At 31.9% G+C, this 17,141-nt stretch overlaps 1 protein-coding gene across 1 annotated transcript; it reads left to right on the top strand.

Annotated features, from left to right (window-relative positions):
• Positions 1–914: 914 nt before the first annotated feature.
• Positions 915–16,045, top strand: LOC129957692 (cytochrome P450 2A4-like). The gene is made up of 7 exons (XM_056070151.1): positions 915–1,034; positions 4,984–5,336; positions 8,139–8,472; positions 9,768–9,958; positions 10,932–11,195; positions 12,580–12,756; positions 15,585–16,045. The coding sequence occupies exons 2-7, from the start codon at positions 4,988–4,990 to the stop codon at positions 15,716–15,718; spliced, it is 1,449 nt and encodes a 482-aa protein (XP_055926126.1). The 5' UTR covers positions 915–1,034; positions 4,984–4,987; the 3' UTR covers positions 15,719–16,045.
• The last annotated feature ends 1,096 nt before the right edge of the window (positions 16,046–17,141 follow it).

Below are 17,141 nucleotides of genomic sequence, written 5' to 3'. Positions count from 1 at the left end.
TGCAATATTATTAATGATTATAAATGTATTAACTGTGTTAAAACTTTTTCTTATATTGTTAGTTACTATAATAAATGCTGAGCGCTCTTTCAGTAAATTAAAATTAATTACCTTCGGCCAAGCATGCGTACATAACGCTTAAATGCAGTCGTTATACTAAGCATAGAAATGAAATTGCAAAAAATTGTAATTTTCCTGAAGTAATTAATAGCGAAAACAAAATCACGCATTAAATAAATATGCAATAGTAATATTTTTCAATTATTTTTTTTTTTTAACTTTGCAAAAAATTTAGGGCCTTAAACGGCTTTTTACACCCTGACCCCTTCACAGAGAAGGCGGGCTCTGCAATTTCACATTATTTTATTTCATTATTGTTAAAATGCTGTATTCTTTAAGAACAAGGTATCAACTTTTTGGATCAAACATTTGTATAAACACTGTTTGCTAACTTGGAACCAGAATTATGCACAATTTTTCTTTTGCACAAAATATTGCATAATGACCGTGAAAAAAATTGTATATATTTTTTTTTTGGGGGGGGGGGGGTCAATTTGACATTATTTTTATTTCGTTATCGTTAAAATCTTGTATTCCTTAAGAACAAGGTATCAAATATTTGGTTCAAACACTTGTATAAACACCGTTTGCTAAGTTGTAACTAGGATTATGCATAATTTTTCCTTTACACGAGATACTTTTGGCAATTCTAAATCTGAAGCAGACATAACGTTTTATTCTTATTTCTGAATAGCGCTTTGATTGTTTGAACCCTCCACTTATGATGGCTATTCAATTTTTTGCTTCTTTTTTGACACTGAAGCTTCAACTCGTCACATGATGTTAGTAACAGTCCTGAATGATTTGATCTTGAAATCTTCCGTTTCAAGATGAATCACCGATTCCACTTGAAGAGAGTTGTGTCTGAGCCTTTGATTGGTCATTTCCTTCATCCTTGCTGTTCGCTTTCACTGGAATGTATCTTTATTTCTTTCGACGCCATTTCTGCAAGCAGCGACTGACTTCTGGTTCTGGTAACTCGGGATTTATTTTACATAAAATTGTTTAAATTAATTATTATTTTAAATATTATTATTTAAATCATCATTTTTTTAAATCAAATTATTTACGTCACATTTGTTAAAATAGAATTTTGTAAGATGGATTTTCTGCTCACTCCTTGATATATATATACTTGCTTGTTCTAGAATAGTCTTGCCTTCCTTGTCTTAATATTTTTAAATCTTGAATATTTACTGTTTTAATATGTCAGAATTAAATTTAATTAATAGTCAATTGATTAAATTTTTGATTCCAAAAGATAGTCGCTATTTGATAGTAAATTTAAGGAAACTTTGATGACCAAACTTTCAAGACCATATATAATCATGAAAGTAGAAAATATTTTAAAAGAATTTTTTTAAAATCCTACTTTCATACATTTATAAAAGCAAGTTATTATCACCTCTTTTTATTGGTTTTAAAGAGCTTATGTATGTATTTTTAATTGATATGTATCCAACCATTCAAAATTATAATTCATCGTCAACTGCAATGTAAGTTAAATAACTGGACATCACAATAAAAAATTCAGTTAAAAAACGGATCTAAAAATAAGTACAGAAATAAAAAACATTTTTTTTTAATTGAAAATGATCGCTGATATTTATTTTTTCAAATCTGTAATTTTGATAAATAGTTTTTGATGAATAGAATTTGTGAATGAATAAAGTGATGCCAACTAAATTTTAAAAATATTTAAAAAAATGAAAATTAATGATTATTATTAATTAGCAACTATAACAAGTAATAGTGAATATTTTGAACACAAACAATTGAACCATGAATTTCAAAATAAGCAAAATAATCCACTAATGGCATATAAAATATTTTTAAATTTCTGTTTGTTTACTTGTTGATTGTTGATTTAATTTGTATTGCTTTACTGATTGAATGCATTCGCATATAAATTAAGATAGCTATAGTGGTTATTTAACCAGTGAAAACTGTTTAGAAATGAAAAAAATTAATTAAAAAATTTTCAGTTTAGACCTTGTATAGTTTTCAAACTAACTGCAATAAATTCGAATTATAGATGATATCTAAATATTAATTTAAAAGAAAATTGAAAACATTTGGATAAAATTCTATCTGTCTGAACATTTGAATTAAAAATGCTCGAGTCATCCATGCCTCATTATTCATTTTAATATATCAACTTGTGTAGTCCCTAAGCATGGCAGCGATTTTTTAAATCACGACTTTAAGATTTTTTATAGTAGGAAAACTTCGATCCGAAGAAAGAGATTGAAATGTTTTGTTTTCGTTATTCAACAGAGAAAATTTCGATGCCATCTACGAAGTTGAGGTACCGTTTCCGTTTCAAGAAAGGAAATCTTAGATGATATATGCGAATGATATATGTGATTAATCATTGAAATAGATTTATATTTCGACAAAAGAAATTACATTGGAAAGAAGATGATTAAAAAGAAGTAAAAACTAAAATAAAAATGTTATTGTTAATCACTATAAAGCTTTTTTTAAAAAAAATTTAAATGATGTAAAAATGTTTTTTGTGTGGTGATTTTTTCAGAAGTAATTGTTGAAAAACATATAATTTTTCAAAACATTTCACTTCTTTCAGAAATACGTAGAAACTTTGCAATAGTGCAGTTAATACTCTTAAGGCCAAATTTCGTAAGAAAATCTCAAGAAATATGATATTGGAAGTTCAAACATTTCTATTATATTCTATTTATTATAAAAACATTTCTATCTGTTATATTTATAAATTTGGTACACGAATAAGAAGAATTTATTGTTGGAATAATTTGAGTTTTAACTTCAAATTATAGACGACGATTAAATTTTCTTCATACGGCTCGGAATATATTATTAGAATTCTTCGCTGTACATTTCTGAAATAATACATACTATAATCGATTGTTAAAAGGAGAAAAACAAATAATAATAATAATGCGATTATTAATTATTATTCAATTTGAAAAAATGCTCAAATAAAGCATGATTTAACTATAGCGTCTGTATTCGTTTAGAACTAGAGCAGCATTATGATTAGATGGAACAAAAATCCTTAACATATCTAAACGGTTCTAAATATGTCATCTTAGACAACACTAGGGCTATTTTTGGATTACCTCATACGGACTACCTCATTTGGACTTTGAACCGTGATCAGAAGACGAGGATGACACCTCAGCTGCCATTCCTCTTTCCAAACTTCTTACCCTGGTTCTTACCCTATGGATGTCCACCCTAGGGGAGAACCTCAGATATGGAAAGCAGAAGCTTCCGGAATGATGGTTGGTCAGTATAGAAATGATGTGGGATGACTACCTCCTACTAATGACGGGGCGTGCCTCCTACGGGAGGGGTCGTACTTAGCCGGCGATGGCCCTTATTACTTAAACTTAGCAACTGTTTGAAAGTGTTTGGATTTCGGTGGTTGTGAAACTAGAATTCGGAGGAATATCGAAAATTACAAGGAGATTTTCTTTAAGCGATTGCCTGTTCCTTGATTAATAGGAAAATAAGGAGGAAGCTCAGTAATTGACCAATTTTTGGCTAGGGGCTAATTGCCTTGAAGGGGATCTCAGTTGGGTGAATCGGTCAGTATTATGATCGGACAAAGCTAAAGATAGCAGTCGGCCATAACAAATCCTGTCGGTACAGCTACGTTCAGTGGTGGTGGGGTGGTCGACTGTACACAAGAAGAAGAGGGACTCAAACTTAATTCCCCCCAATGCTGTTGTGTTACCAGGTCATTCAGGAGTTACCGTGCGCCTGAGGGAGGTCAGTATAACTATGATTATCCTATGGAAATCATATGAAACTTTTAAAGGCTTTTTTTATCAATTTCAACAGAAGTGAAAGTCATTTTATATATAAGAGTGTCTCAAAAGTTTCTTTCTCATCGCGCTATAAATAACCTTATCTGGCTCTGCTTGTGCAAACATGCAGGCTTATCTATTAGCCGTCTATGCCATCGATTTCAGTCGTACCAGAGCTCTACTACACCCCCAAAAAAGTTCTTTTGTCCATTTAGCGGGATTGGAAAGGCGTAATTTTCTATGAGTTCCTTCCACAAGGTGAAACAAAAAATTCTACGATATATTGTGATCAACTGGATCAATTGAAAGCTGCCATAGCAAAAAAGCGGCCAGAATTGATGAACCGACAAAGCGTTATTTCTCTTCATGACAACGCGAGACACATATTGCATTAGTCGTAAGAGAGAAGCTCTTACAATTTGATTGGGATGTTTTACCGCATCCTGCATACTCTCCAGATCTCACCCCAGATGATTATTATGTCTTTCTGTCCATAAAAAATTCTCTTCGCGATAAGTGCTTTAAATCCATCAGCGAAATAAAAGCGCACCTCGAGGATTATTTCTTGTCCAAAACAGAACAGTTTTGGAAAGAAGGCATAATGAGGCTTCCCGACAGATGGAAGAAGGTAATAGAGAAAAAGGGTTTTTATGTAACAAAATAAATAATATCTTAAACAGCAAATATTGTGTATTCATTTCATATTAGAAATAGGAAAGAAACTTATGGGGCACCTTAATAGCTAGCCAACTCATTTAATGAAACATTGAGATTTATAGTTTTTACCTAATTGCATTTAGGTAAATAAACGCAATTGTGAGAAAAAGGCTTTTTTTTAGTATATCATATGCATAATGGCATATAACAGATTCAATTTAAACTGGAAACGTAAGTTGCTCCATAATGTGTATTTCAACATCCAGGCAGGATTTTTATAACAATACTAGATTGATCGTTGTTAATGTAATTTTTATCGCAGGAATAGATTAAGTATTCTCTTATCATTTTTCTCCCAACAAAATGAATTTAATCTCCGAATTGTTTATTCAACATTCTCATATCTCTATTGATAATGTTTAAATATTTGACACTCTGACGCCAATGCTTCTCTTTTTTCTCATTTCACCAGTAAAATGGCGCTGGACCAATACCTCTCTGTGCCGATTCTGATAACGACCGTCACCTTCTTCATCACGTATTGGATTGTACAACTATGGAACAAGAACCGCAAATTACCGCCAGGCCCTTGGGGACTGCCCTTCTTTGGGTACTACCCTTTCATATCGCCAAACGAACCATATAAAGATTTGACGAAGTTGAGCAAAAAATACGGCAGCATCTACAGCTTCCGCACTTTCGGTGGAAGACTCGTCATAGTGTTGAACGGCACAAAGACGGTAAAAGATGTTATCGTGAACAGAGCAGAAGAATTCATAGGAAGGCCGCATGGAGACACCACCCTCACATGGGTTTCTGATGTAGGTTCGTATTGATTTGTTATTTTTTGTTTGCTGTGTAAGATTGCTTGTTTTTTCGGCAAAGTACTGATGAAACATTGTGCTCACATATTTCTCATCAGTAGTAAAGTTGGGCCTACTTTATTTATATTAAAGCTTCGTTTTAAAACAACATTAGGACTATTTTGGGACGGGCCTTGTCATTTTGAACCGTGGTCAGATAACGATGACGATACCTGAACAAGCGCCCCTCTTCAAACTTCCACATCAGGCCAGCGGGAGGACATTTGGCCCCTACGGATTTAACTTGAACCAGACCCGCTTACATGGCTATTTTTCTGTGGAATCGGGTCTCGAATCTGAAACCTTCGGTTCCGTAGCCGAGACCTTACCACCAGGCCACCGCTACCGGCAAAGCAAGGCATTTTGCGGTCTACGCTTTGAAATATCTCTATTAATAAACTAGCCAATTTATTGTATCTTCTTATTACATTTTTTTAATGAGCATATAATCATTTATTTTAGATTAATTTTTTATTTCAGCAACTTCAAGAAAATGTATGGTATTATTTATATATTTGTTAAGACTCACGATTGCGCAGTATCCACGTTTACAAACGATTATTGTTTAAGTTTATACTTACTGTCAATAAATATTGAAACTAAGTGAACGCAATGAAAATATGGGAACATGACCAATTATATTTCACAAAGTATTAATATTATGCTGATATTTTATATTTAAAAAAATTCTCATTAAAAAAACTTTATTTGGCAACTAGATTAATAAAATTTTTCAATTTAACCTGTCTGCACTCCCCTACCCCCAAGTTTATTTCGGAAGTTGCCTAATCTGCCTAGTCAGAAAATGCAAAGTAAAGTACTTTTTATTATACTGGATCCATGTATTCAGATTTTAAAATCTTAGTTAATGAATTTTTAGCAATATCGATTTATGAAAATTATACATTTCATGAAATTTATAAAATTCCTCTTTTTTTACTCCATTAAAGATTGGTGCAAATGTTGCACAAAAAAATATTTTGCCCCTGCATATGAAGTAGTTCTGCTGTGTATGTGCTTTTGCAAATGTTGCCTTAAATGGATTCTTTTTTCTTCTGCATATAGCTTGATGTAAAGGTTAAGATTACTGAATTTTCAAGTATATTCCATCTAAGTCTACTTACTACAATGCTTCTAATGGCACGATTTCCGGAAAAATTCTGCATATCCTCACCGAGCATGGTCCTTAGAACCCCAAAACGCATCCTTGATATAATATGTGGGGTTTACATCACATGACCGCAATAGGCACTTAAAAAATGAGGATGAGGAGCTTTCGGCATGATGATTAATTCTTGCTGCACTGGTGGGTTTAGAAATGGCGTAGAGTTGGCTGCCTCCTGCGGGAGTGGTTGTACCGTGGTTGGTGATGGCACGCAGGAATTAATTTAAGTTCTCCCCAATGCTGTTCCCATCTTTTAGATTTATCCGAATGCCTTCAGACGGGGTTGAGTAGTCTTTCGTGGTTAAAGGTTATATGCAGAATGCGAAATGGTGGGTTCAGAAATGGTGTGGAGTTGGCTACCTCCTACGAAAGAGGTTGTACCGTGGTTTGTGATGGCTCGGAGGAATCAATTATAGTTCCCGCTAATGCTATCCCGATCGCTCAAATTTATATGAGTGCCTTCGGGCGGAGTTGAATAGTCTTTTGTGGTTATAGTTTATATACAAAATGCGAAAGTGAAGTCAGTACTGCGAAAAAAAGTGTATAATTAAAAACTGTGAATTATGTTCCAATAGTGTTGACAATGGACGCCATTCTGTTTCGAATGTTGATGCTGTAATGTCTTGATCTAGACTGATCAAATAACGAAGCAGAATTTCCAGACAATTCTTTATTTTACAGCCCTATTTATACAAAAAAACAACTTGTTCTAATCTTGGTTAAATAAATAATTATTTACACCTGTAATAGGAGACACAACAGTCGAAGTCGAAGGTCTATTTTGAAACTCAGTTCTCCATCAATACGGGAAACAACACCACAGGGAATTCACAGGTTGTTAGTCAACACGACCACTCCAGGGGTAGTTCTCGGAATCCGAACTCGTGGACGTAGTCCAATAGACTGCCTGTAATTAGTTTCTTCTCCTCTCCCTAAAAAAATCTCCGCACTTTATTTCGGCGACAATCTCCGCCTCTTAATTTACATTGGTCATTTGAGTTCTCTTTCGGCCAATCGGGGTTCAGCAATATGCTCCCTCAGCGGCGCCAGTGGGTCATGGGAAGGTCTTTTTAGTGATGCACCTTTCATAACTGACTATTCTGGAACACGGAGTTTATCATACTCCTTTCACAATGAGAAACATTTAGCATCCAGATGTTTAGACACCCCTTTCTCTTTCAAGGTACTATCAATACCTCTTGGACGAGGAATTCCCACATGTGGTCTTTCACTGTAGTCGTTAATGAACAGATGCGAGACCACCCAGGGGAAAAGATCAACCATCTGGCTATCTCGAGGAGTTTAGTAATTAACAGCGACGACACAGCTGGCTGTAAATGTCTTATCAGTACTGGGAAACGGAGAATGTTACAATGCGAACGTTAAACATAAAAAGTGCACGGTTACTGAAATTTACTTTTAATTTCTGTCACAATTTGATACTTAAAAATACTTTTTTAAGGAAATATTGAAGATTAGATTTCGTCCTCTTCATCTGACCTCGGCTCAAATTTACGAGGTCCTCCCCAAAATAGCCCTTCTGAAGAGTTTAGATTTAATCTCTCATTTCATCACTTAAAAACGAGTTTTTTTTAAAAGGTATTCTCCAAGACGAAGGTGAAGCATGGAAAGAGCAGAGGAAATTCTTTCTCCAAACTGCCAAAAGCCTGGGATTCGGTAAGCTAGAAATGGAAGGAAAGATTCACGATGAAATCAAGGGAATGCTGGAAGACCTTCGCAGGGACTGCAAGAACGGCCAAGATGTGGATTTGCAGTCCCAAGCCGCCTACGTCACAAACAGCATCATATCGCAGATCTTGTTCGGTAAGAGATTCACCAAAGACGAATTCCATCGGAAAATGGAGAAAGAGTTTTTGGATTGCGTAAAAGTGTTCGTGGGTAAAAAGCATATTCTCATTGGGAACATTCTAAAGTGAGTGATCTGTATGTATTTATAAATGAAAGTTGTTTTTTGTTTGTGGCTTCCAGATGAATCTGTCACACTTATAGTCATAAATTTTTGCATACTGATGATTCTAAGAATGACTCAATGCATTTCAAATCCCGAATTTAAAAAAAAAATAACATACAATTTTTTTAAATTTAATATTTTGTGTGTTTTGAGTAATTTTTCTTGCTCGGTTTAAGAATAAGATATTATCGCCAAAACTGAATTTTTCTCGCCAAATGTGGTAATTCTGAGAATTTCTTTTATAATGTAGGGCTTACACTCGGCCAGTAGGCAGCGCATGAACAGAAAGGGGCTGATTTATGTTTGCCACAATTTCATTAGATAGATTTAGGTTATAAATTACCGTTTTGGCGTCCCTGAATTTTTTTTTTCCACTGCGTATCACATTAAAATGATGGACGTTTACACAAAGAAGCAAGGTAAAATAAAAATAAAAATATCAAAGTATCTTAATTTGGAAAACTTATCTAATTAATCTATGATAAGTGATTAATTTTTTCTAGCGAAAAATCCCGCCAAATTCCACAAACGCAAGCAGAGTAAGAAAAAAATGCAATACAGCGGCATGTTGTACTCTCGTCGGAACAATTACTTGCCGTGGACCAGACAGCATTTTTCAGCCTTTCTACGCATGCGCTACCAACTGGCCGTCTTATAATTGACCGAAAATAAACCCGGCACAATCTTCAAAGGCATTTGTTATCATTTCTTGAGGATATATGAAATGGCAGAACGTTTTTAAATATTTAGCACAATTTTAGCGTGCTTGGGTATTCTTATGTCTTACTACTTTTCATTTATTTTTAGTAATAAAATCGCTTGTAATAATCGTAAGAAAAAAAAATTAAGGCATCTTTAAATAGGATAAACAAATATCGTTCTAGTAAAATATTTTTGGATGCCTACTGTAATGCTTTAAATTTTAAGAAATATTTTTAAAAAGAATCAGTTTTTGCGGAAAGGGCCAAATAATTTAACCTAAAGTAGGAAATAAATTAAGTTTAAATTAGATTTTAAAATATCATTACATATATTAATCAAATTTTGGTACTTCTCGTGACAGAACAATTATTCTAGCTCTCTCATACGATAATTAGTTTACTATTTAGCGTTGCAAAATCTCACCAAAATTACTCCTTACTCCTAAAACTTAAATAGAAGGAAAATGGGAGTTGAGATTTTAGAATTTGGATTTCAAATTTAATTTTCCTTTACATATATAGTTGAAATTAATTAGATGCATACTGTCTCTGCAGGTTAGTTCTAACATTCTCACCTTCTATGAGGAGAGCCAATAAGGCCAGGGGGGTTCTCCAAAAATGCGTCAGTGAGATCGTGAAAGAGCATTTAACAAGATTCGATCCCACTCATCCAAAGGATTACGTCGACTACTTCTTGTTGCAAAGAAAAGAGCTGCTGAAAAATGGGAGCGAAGGCAGTTTTACAGGTAATAATAACACAAAGCATTCTATTACGAATTGCGTAACACACATTATAGATAAAATAACACCCGAATAAATTTATTACATTATCTTTTCACTAAAACATATAATGTTCTATCATGGTTAATTTAGTTACATTAAAGTCCCTTTTAAAGAGACACTAGGGCTATCTCGCGACGGATCTCGTTATTTTGAACAGTAGCCAGATGACGAGGATGGCACCTGAGCTAGCACCTATCTCTCAAACTTCCACAAAACACCAAATAAGAACGTTTGTCCTCGACGGATTTATCGTGCACCAGAATTTCCTACACGACGATTCTTTGGTTTAATCGGGTATCGAACAGGGACCCTTTGGCCTACACTTATTTCTTTATAACTGAAAAATTATTTTAAGGCTCATTCATAATTACAAAAAATAAATAAATAAAATTTTGCATAAAAATGTACACTTATAAATTTTTTAATTCCATATCTTTATCTTTAAAAAATATCTGTGTAATAGATTACGTAAATTCAATCTAATAATGATAATTAGATGAAACTTTTCTTAAAATATTCTTTTGCAATATATTTTGACTAAATTTACTTAGTGTTTCGTTAACCTTGAGAAATTTAAGATTTCATCATTAAAATAAAAATGTCCTCTGTCCTATAATGCTTTAAAATTAAAATAATAATAATAATAATGATAAATTTTTAATATAAGTGTTTGTTCTTTTTTTAAACACCCAATCTTTGAATGTTTCTACTTCTACTAAACTCTTTTTCTTTTATCAAAAAATTTCTCAAATCACTACAAATAAAATTCTTTTAAAAAATTTTTCTTGTGATATATAATGTCATTGAGATTAATTAAGATTTTCTAAAAGCTGGGTTTAAATTATATGCAAAATAAATTACAAAAAGAATTTTAAAAAAAATGTCTTCCCACTTGATCACTGTTCATAAATTTTCAACTAATTGTTCATCTTCTAGTGGAACGACTTGAAGCCAATTGCTTGAACCTATTTATGGAGGGTACAGAGACTGTCAGCTTCACGGCCAACCACTTGTTAGAGGAATTGAGTAAATATCCGGAAACCCAAAAGAAGATCCAACAAGAACTGGACAGCATAGTAGGCAAGGAGAGATTACCTTCTTGGGCTGACAGAATAAAGTTACCGCTCCTGGAAGCTACAATACAGGAATTGTACAGGATGGCAACACCATTCAATCTGTCGACAATGTATTCTAATTTTAGTGAGTATAGTCCACTAATCAAAATCTAAATTATTATTTGGTGTGTTCGGATATAACCTGAACAAACTGCACAGAACAAGAACCTTTCTGAGAATCATACAATACGAATGTAAATCAAAAATTACAGTACACTTCCTAGTATTCGACTTGCGATTATCCGGCTTCTGTGCTATCCGTCCTAGTTTTTTTTTATCGTATCGTAAATAAGGAAGACAAAGCGTCTATTAAGTCATCTATTCCGCATCACAGTTCGCATTTATGTTAAAGCATTATGTTTTTACTATCAGATTAAACATCATAACTGTTTTTTTCTTTTCTTAATAACTATGAGCCATAGGTCTTTAGATATCTTTAATGTATTCAGTGTGAGGGATCTCCTTCTGACAAGTCTGTAAGATGATGCCCAACATTCTTGTCCAGTTAGCCCCTAAATGTATCGTATATTCACTGGATTTCCAAAGAATTGGTTTTCTGATTTTTTTTTTTTTTTTCATATTTTATTTTACGAACAAAAAAATTGTTGTTTCCTTTTTATTGAAACGGTTGATTCTGATTGCCAGACTTTCATTGCTATTATTATTATTATTTGCTTAGAAAATATTGTAATTGTTGAAAATTCTGATTGGTCTTTACGTTTTAGAGTTCAAAGAGTCCAAGTAAATCATTTTTGGAATTATGCCAGTCCGTCGATCTGTAAACGCCATAATTCAAAAATGCAATAGCAAATAATATAAAATTTCTTATGCAATCTATACAAAAAAAAATTTATAGATCTATGCCAAATTTTGCACAAAATCCGTCAAAGTCTGATTACCAGACCGTGTGGATATGAATACACAATAAATAAATAAAAAAAAATCAATGAACTAAACTGGATGAATAAAATCGGGTATATTATTTTATAACCGAAATGACAGATTTTTTTTAAAAAATTGAACCTAATTAGTCAAAGTTCGGCTTGTGTTTAAAAACACCAGAGCCATATTTCTCCATAGTATACCGAATAGATCAAAAGAGAAATGTCGAAAATGCATATTGGTTTCTTTCAATATTCGGTATTTTTCCGTTTCTGAGAACCGCAAAAAAATCGCCAAACTATTGGCGATTTTTATACGATTTTTTTTTGCGGGCGATTTGGCGAAAATAATTTAACTGCCGCCAACGACCCTCGGAATATAATGGTACTTTTCCGAGGCCCGAAAAAAAATCGTCAAACTGTTGGCGATATTTTTACAATTTTTTGTTAGCGATTTGGCGAAAATAATTTAACTGTCGCCAACGGCTCTCGGAAACGGAAAAATACGCATTATTCTATTAAACAGAGAAAACTAGGAAGAATAGGCCCCGTTAGCTCAAATTTTATGTGCTCTATTTCATTCTGTAGAGCAGACAACAATCGAAGGATACACGATTCCAGAACGAAGTAGCATCATTTTCAATCTGGATCCCGGAAATTTTGATAATGGAATTTTTCCTAATCCTCACAAGTTCGATCCATCGAGGTTTCTGAGTGCGGATGGCAAGAAAATGAAACAGGATGGACCATTTCCGTTTGGGATTGGTAAGTACAGAGGGAATTTCTTTTTTATTAAACTAACCAAGAAATTATTTATTCCGAGAAAACCAAAGCACATTTCAATGAGCATTTACGAAGAGAGAAAGAAACAATACTACGAACTGAGGCGGATTCTTGATTAGGCTTTTACCTACGGTTACAGCGAGATTTCAAGTAAACCAATTAATAATATGCTGGTAGATAAACCATATAATATGTTTGATCAAATATTTAAAAAATATATATCTAAATTTTAAAATATTGAAATAAGACTTAGTCAAATATTAACTGTATCTGAACGTTCACATAATTTTTACAGTATTTATAAACATCAAGAGTCCTATTTCATAATATTATATGTAATTGTGAATACCACGCAATCATGAATCATAATAAATTTATATATTTACAATATTAAGAAAAGCAAATGAATCAATTACTCAACTCCAGCCATTGGTTCGATTTCACAGCATTCTATATTCCTAACAAGCCATATTTAAGATTCAATTATAAAGACTGTATTTGTGTGGTGACTCTTACCCATTTATAGCAGTTACATAAATTTGCAGCGGCCGAACAGGCGATAAATGACTGTTTGTTCCGCCAGCTGGCGACAAGCAACACCCACACCTATGGAGATGAATTTTGCTCCCCAACTAGGGATGACGAATATTTTACGAGTGGTTATTACGTAACCAATATCAAAAGTCACAAATACCAGTGATCAATACTTTTCAAAGAGGGGTGTGATTCAAATCCTTGATACAATCTTACTGGTGATATTTCGATTACAGGATTTAGATCACGATAGAACGTAACAATCGATACGATCTGTCCAATGGAAGCTCTCAAACAAAACAGAAAAGAAGAAATCTGTGAATGAGTTGAAAAGTGAACGGACTTGGAATTTTCGTATCATTGAATTGCATATCACTGAAATTTATCGGAGCGGTGACTTCACTGGAAAGTGTGAAGTCGCCTCTCCACTTCATGAGAGTGAACTTGCTTTTCCGATATTCGCATTTGATGATGCACTATTCCATACAAATCATTTTTAATTGCTTGTGACATCACTTTGTATATATTCTATTTACTTCTTGCGCCATCTATTGGTAGAATATAGAACTAAAGTAAACATTTTAAAGAAATGACATATATATTTCATTCAAATTTTGCAGAAAATGGTTTACTCCAATAAAGAAATTAAATAAATAGTTTTGAAAAAAAAAATCAAATTTAAGAAGTAAGCTGAAATAGATAAATTAATTCAATCACACGTTACTTAAATTAGTAAATTAAGTATTAATTACAATTAATAAATTTTATATTTAATACTAAGTAATAATTTTTAATTAGTAATATGTTTGAAATAACAGATATGTGGAACAAATATTTAAAAATAACAATAGAAAAATTATTTGTTATTCAAAAAATCGTGGATTATGTATCTCTATCCCCAACGGAAACGAGTGACTCACTTCCTGGATTTTCCGGCCTGCTTATCGATGGACATACGTCCGTTGTATCATCATCTATATTTGTTTGTTTAATTCGTAATTAAATTTTGTTATTGTTACTCGACATGGCTGGCAGTCTTTCATCAATTGGTAATGTTTTTTATACTTTAATTTAAGGTAAATTTGGCAACGCGTGTCAAGCCACGCACCAAAAATTAATAATTACAATAATATAACAGAGTTTAACACACGATGTATCTATATATCTCTACTACTAATAAAGATGAGTGAATACATGCATTTGTCTATTGGTCTCTACAGATCAGACTACTGGACCTATCGCAAACAAATTTGGTGCATGAATTTCTTGGAGAGAGGGAAACGAATTTTTAAAATTTTTTAATTAATAAAAATTATGCGGAATAAGAAATTAATTATTCATAAGGTGTAATCAAATAAAAAGAAGACAAGAGTTATGTGTAAAAATTTTTAATATTATAATCCTATTTTATGTTTAACAATATAAATACAAATCCAAGAGTGACAAGATTTAATGGTTACGAGCTCCACTTCATAATGCTTATGCTACCGAAATATGGTGCACTGCACAAGATGCTAATCTGCATGCTCCTCTTTCACCTTGTGAGAAATCTGTGTAGCATGCTCATCTTTTGTACAAAGTAATTTTTAAAAAATTAACTTGGTGCTGATCTGGGAAAAATAATTTTAAGGAAAATCTGGAATCTAATCAAAATCAGGTTGATCTAACAGAAATATAGTAAGTAATATGGAATTTTAACCATACTGATATGTAAATTTTTTAAAATTAATATTTAGGGATTTTCTTTCCTGCGATGCTGATTGTGAGTTTTTCAGAGTATTGCTATCAATGCCTCGTACAATGACGCCTTTGTTCCAAATATTCAAAAAATTTATTTTTTTACTTCTACCAATAAAAGCGAATATTTTTTTTTAATTCTTTTATTTTCTACAATATAATTATGATTATACATAAATACTAATTATAATTAGCATGGAATTCTGCTATCAATTATTTTTCACATTCATTACTAGGTAGCGCCTTTAATATGGAATCAAGATTAACCAATTAATTAACAATGAAGTTTTAAAATACTAAAAATTGTTTTGTCATTGGAAATATACAACTATAGAAAAAATTCAAAACTCTGGCTCATCAAGAAGTGAATGGAAAATCGAGAACACAATTCTGTTCACTCAAGTATTTAAAAGCTTCGAGTTAAACATAAGCGTGCAAAAATTGTGTATGAAACATTAATCTGAATGAATGTCATTTAATAGTACTTAGCATGTCATAATTGAATGTACTGACGAAATTTTTTTTTGTTTTTTTTGCAGGTAAAAGAGCATGCGCAGGAGAGTCCTTGGCGCATATGGAAGTATTTCTCATCATTGCTTCCGTCGTGCAGAACTTTACAGTGTACCCGGGTAGTGAACAGGAACGACTAAAACTAGTACCTAGGAATTTATAATGCACAAGAAAAAAATGTATCATTTACTTGTAGAACATTTGGAAAATTTACATAATCATATCTAAAGCTGGTAAAAAAAAATTATACACTTTCTCTGGCTATATAAGAAGCCTGCACTTTTCTAAAAATGTTGTTTTTATTTTATTTAAATAAATCTTTTTGTGACTGATTTTATGATAAATAATTAAACAACAAAAACTAAAAATATGTATAAGTTGTTTGTGCACGAATAAATTTTTATAAATCATAATATAATTTTTAAAAATAAATTTTTTGCACAAAATTACTATGAAACTTAGCAGAATGAAACAAATAATATTTTTTTAATTGACGGAAACAGTTACAAAAGAAATGGTCAAATTAATATAATTCTTTTCTGTTTTGTTCATTCAAATTTCAGTCTCATATATTTGCTAATTTATGTTTTCAATATTTGATTCCATTGCGATTTTTTGCATGAATTGTCAAAAAATGTAGTAAATATGCAGAATAAAAAAAAAAAAAGAATCTTTAAAATGTTCCTTATTAAATACTCCAACTTCTTTACGTTGATTTTACATTGAAAGCTTATTGAAACTAGGTTGCCAGATAAAATTAAAAATAGTAAAAAAAGACAAAATTTAATAAATAAAAGAAAGTACTTTTTTTTTTTTTTTTTTTTTGCTAAACTTCCTTTAGAAAAATGTTTTCTTTCATGAAAATGAATCTTATTAGATTGGTATAAGTACAATATTCTTTTATAAAGTAAAGCTAATTTAAAAAAAATCTCTAAAAACAACATTACAACGAAGAAATTATTTCCTTGTCACTGAAGTGGCTAAACGATACGTCAACAAAAATATTACAAAAAAAAAAAAAAATCAATTTTATTTTTTAGTCTGATTATAATAAATGAAAAGTGATTTCTTGCTCATAATAAATGATAAAAAATTGTAATTTGAAGCATAAAAAAATAATATAAAGAGGTATGAACTTATAGTTCGACAAATAACAAAAATGAATGTATGTGTGTTTTGGTATTGTAAAGAAGATATCGTTTGACGTAAAGCTGCCAAATTTGGTACAAATATATTTTGGAGGGTGGAAATGTTTATGTTGGATTAAAATTTCATTTTCTGAAATTTTAATAAGAAATTTAATTAATTAAAGCATGAGTTTGTGAAGTTTTCCTATGAGAATTTTGTCAATATTATTGCACAAAAATGAATTTTACTGCTTTATAATTTTAAAAAAACTGCCCATTTCTTTTCACGAACAAATTATCCTTAAATTTCTGCAACTTTTAAAGCTATTTAAAAAATAATCTTTAACAACAGATCCCATTATTGAGTTGAATTCAAACCATTTTCTTTGTTCCGTTAATTAATTAATTTCATGATTTTCTTCCACTGCTGAATAAAGACTGGTGAGAAAGAAGAATACA

The sequence above is a fragment of the Argiope bruennichi genome, chromosome 11 (genome assembly GCF_947563725.1).
Source record: "Argiope bruennichi chromosome 11, qqArgBrue1.1, whole genome shotgun sequence".
NCBI lineage: Eukaryota > Metazoa > Arthropoda > Arachnida > Araneae > Araneidae > Argiope > Argiope bruennichi.
This window is presented reverse-complemented; position numbering and strand designations above follow the sequence as displayed.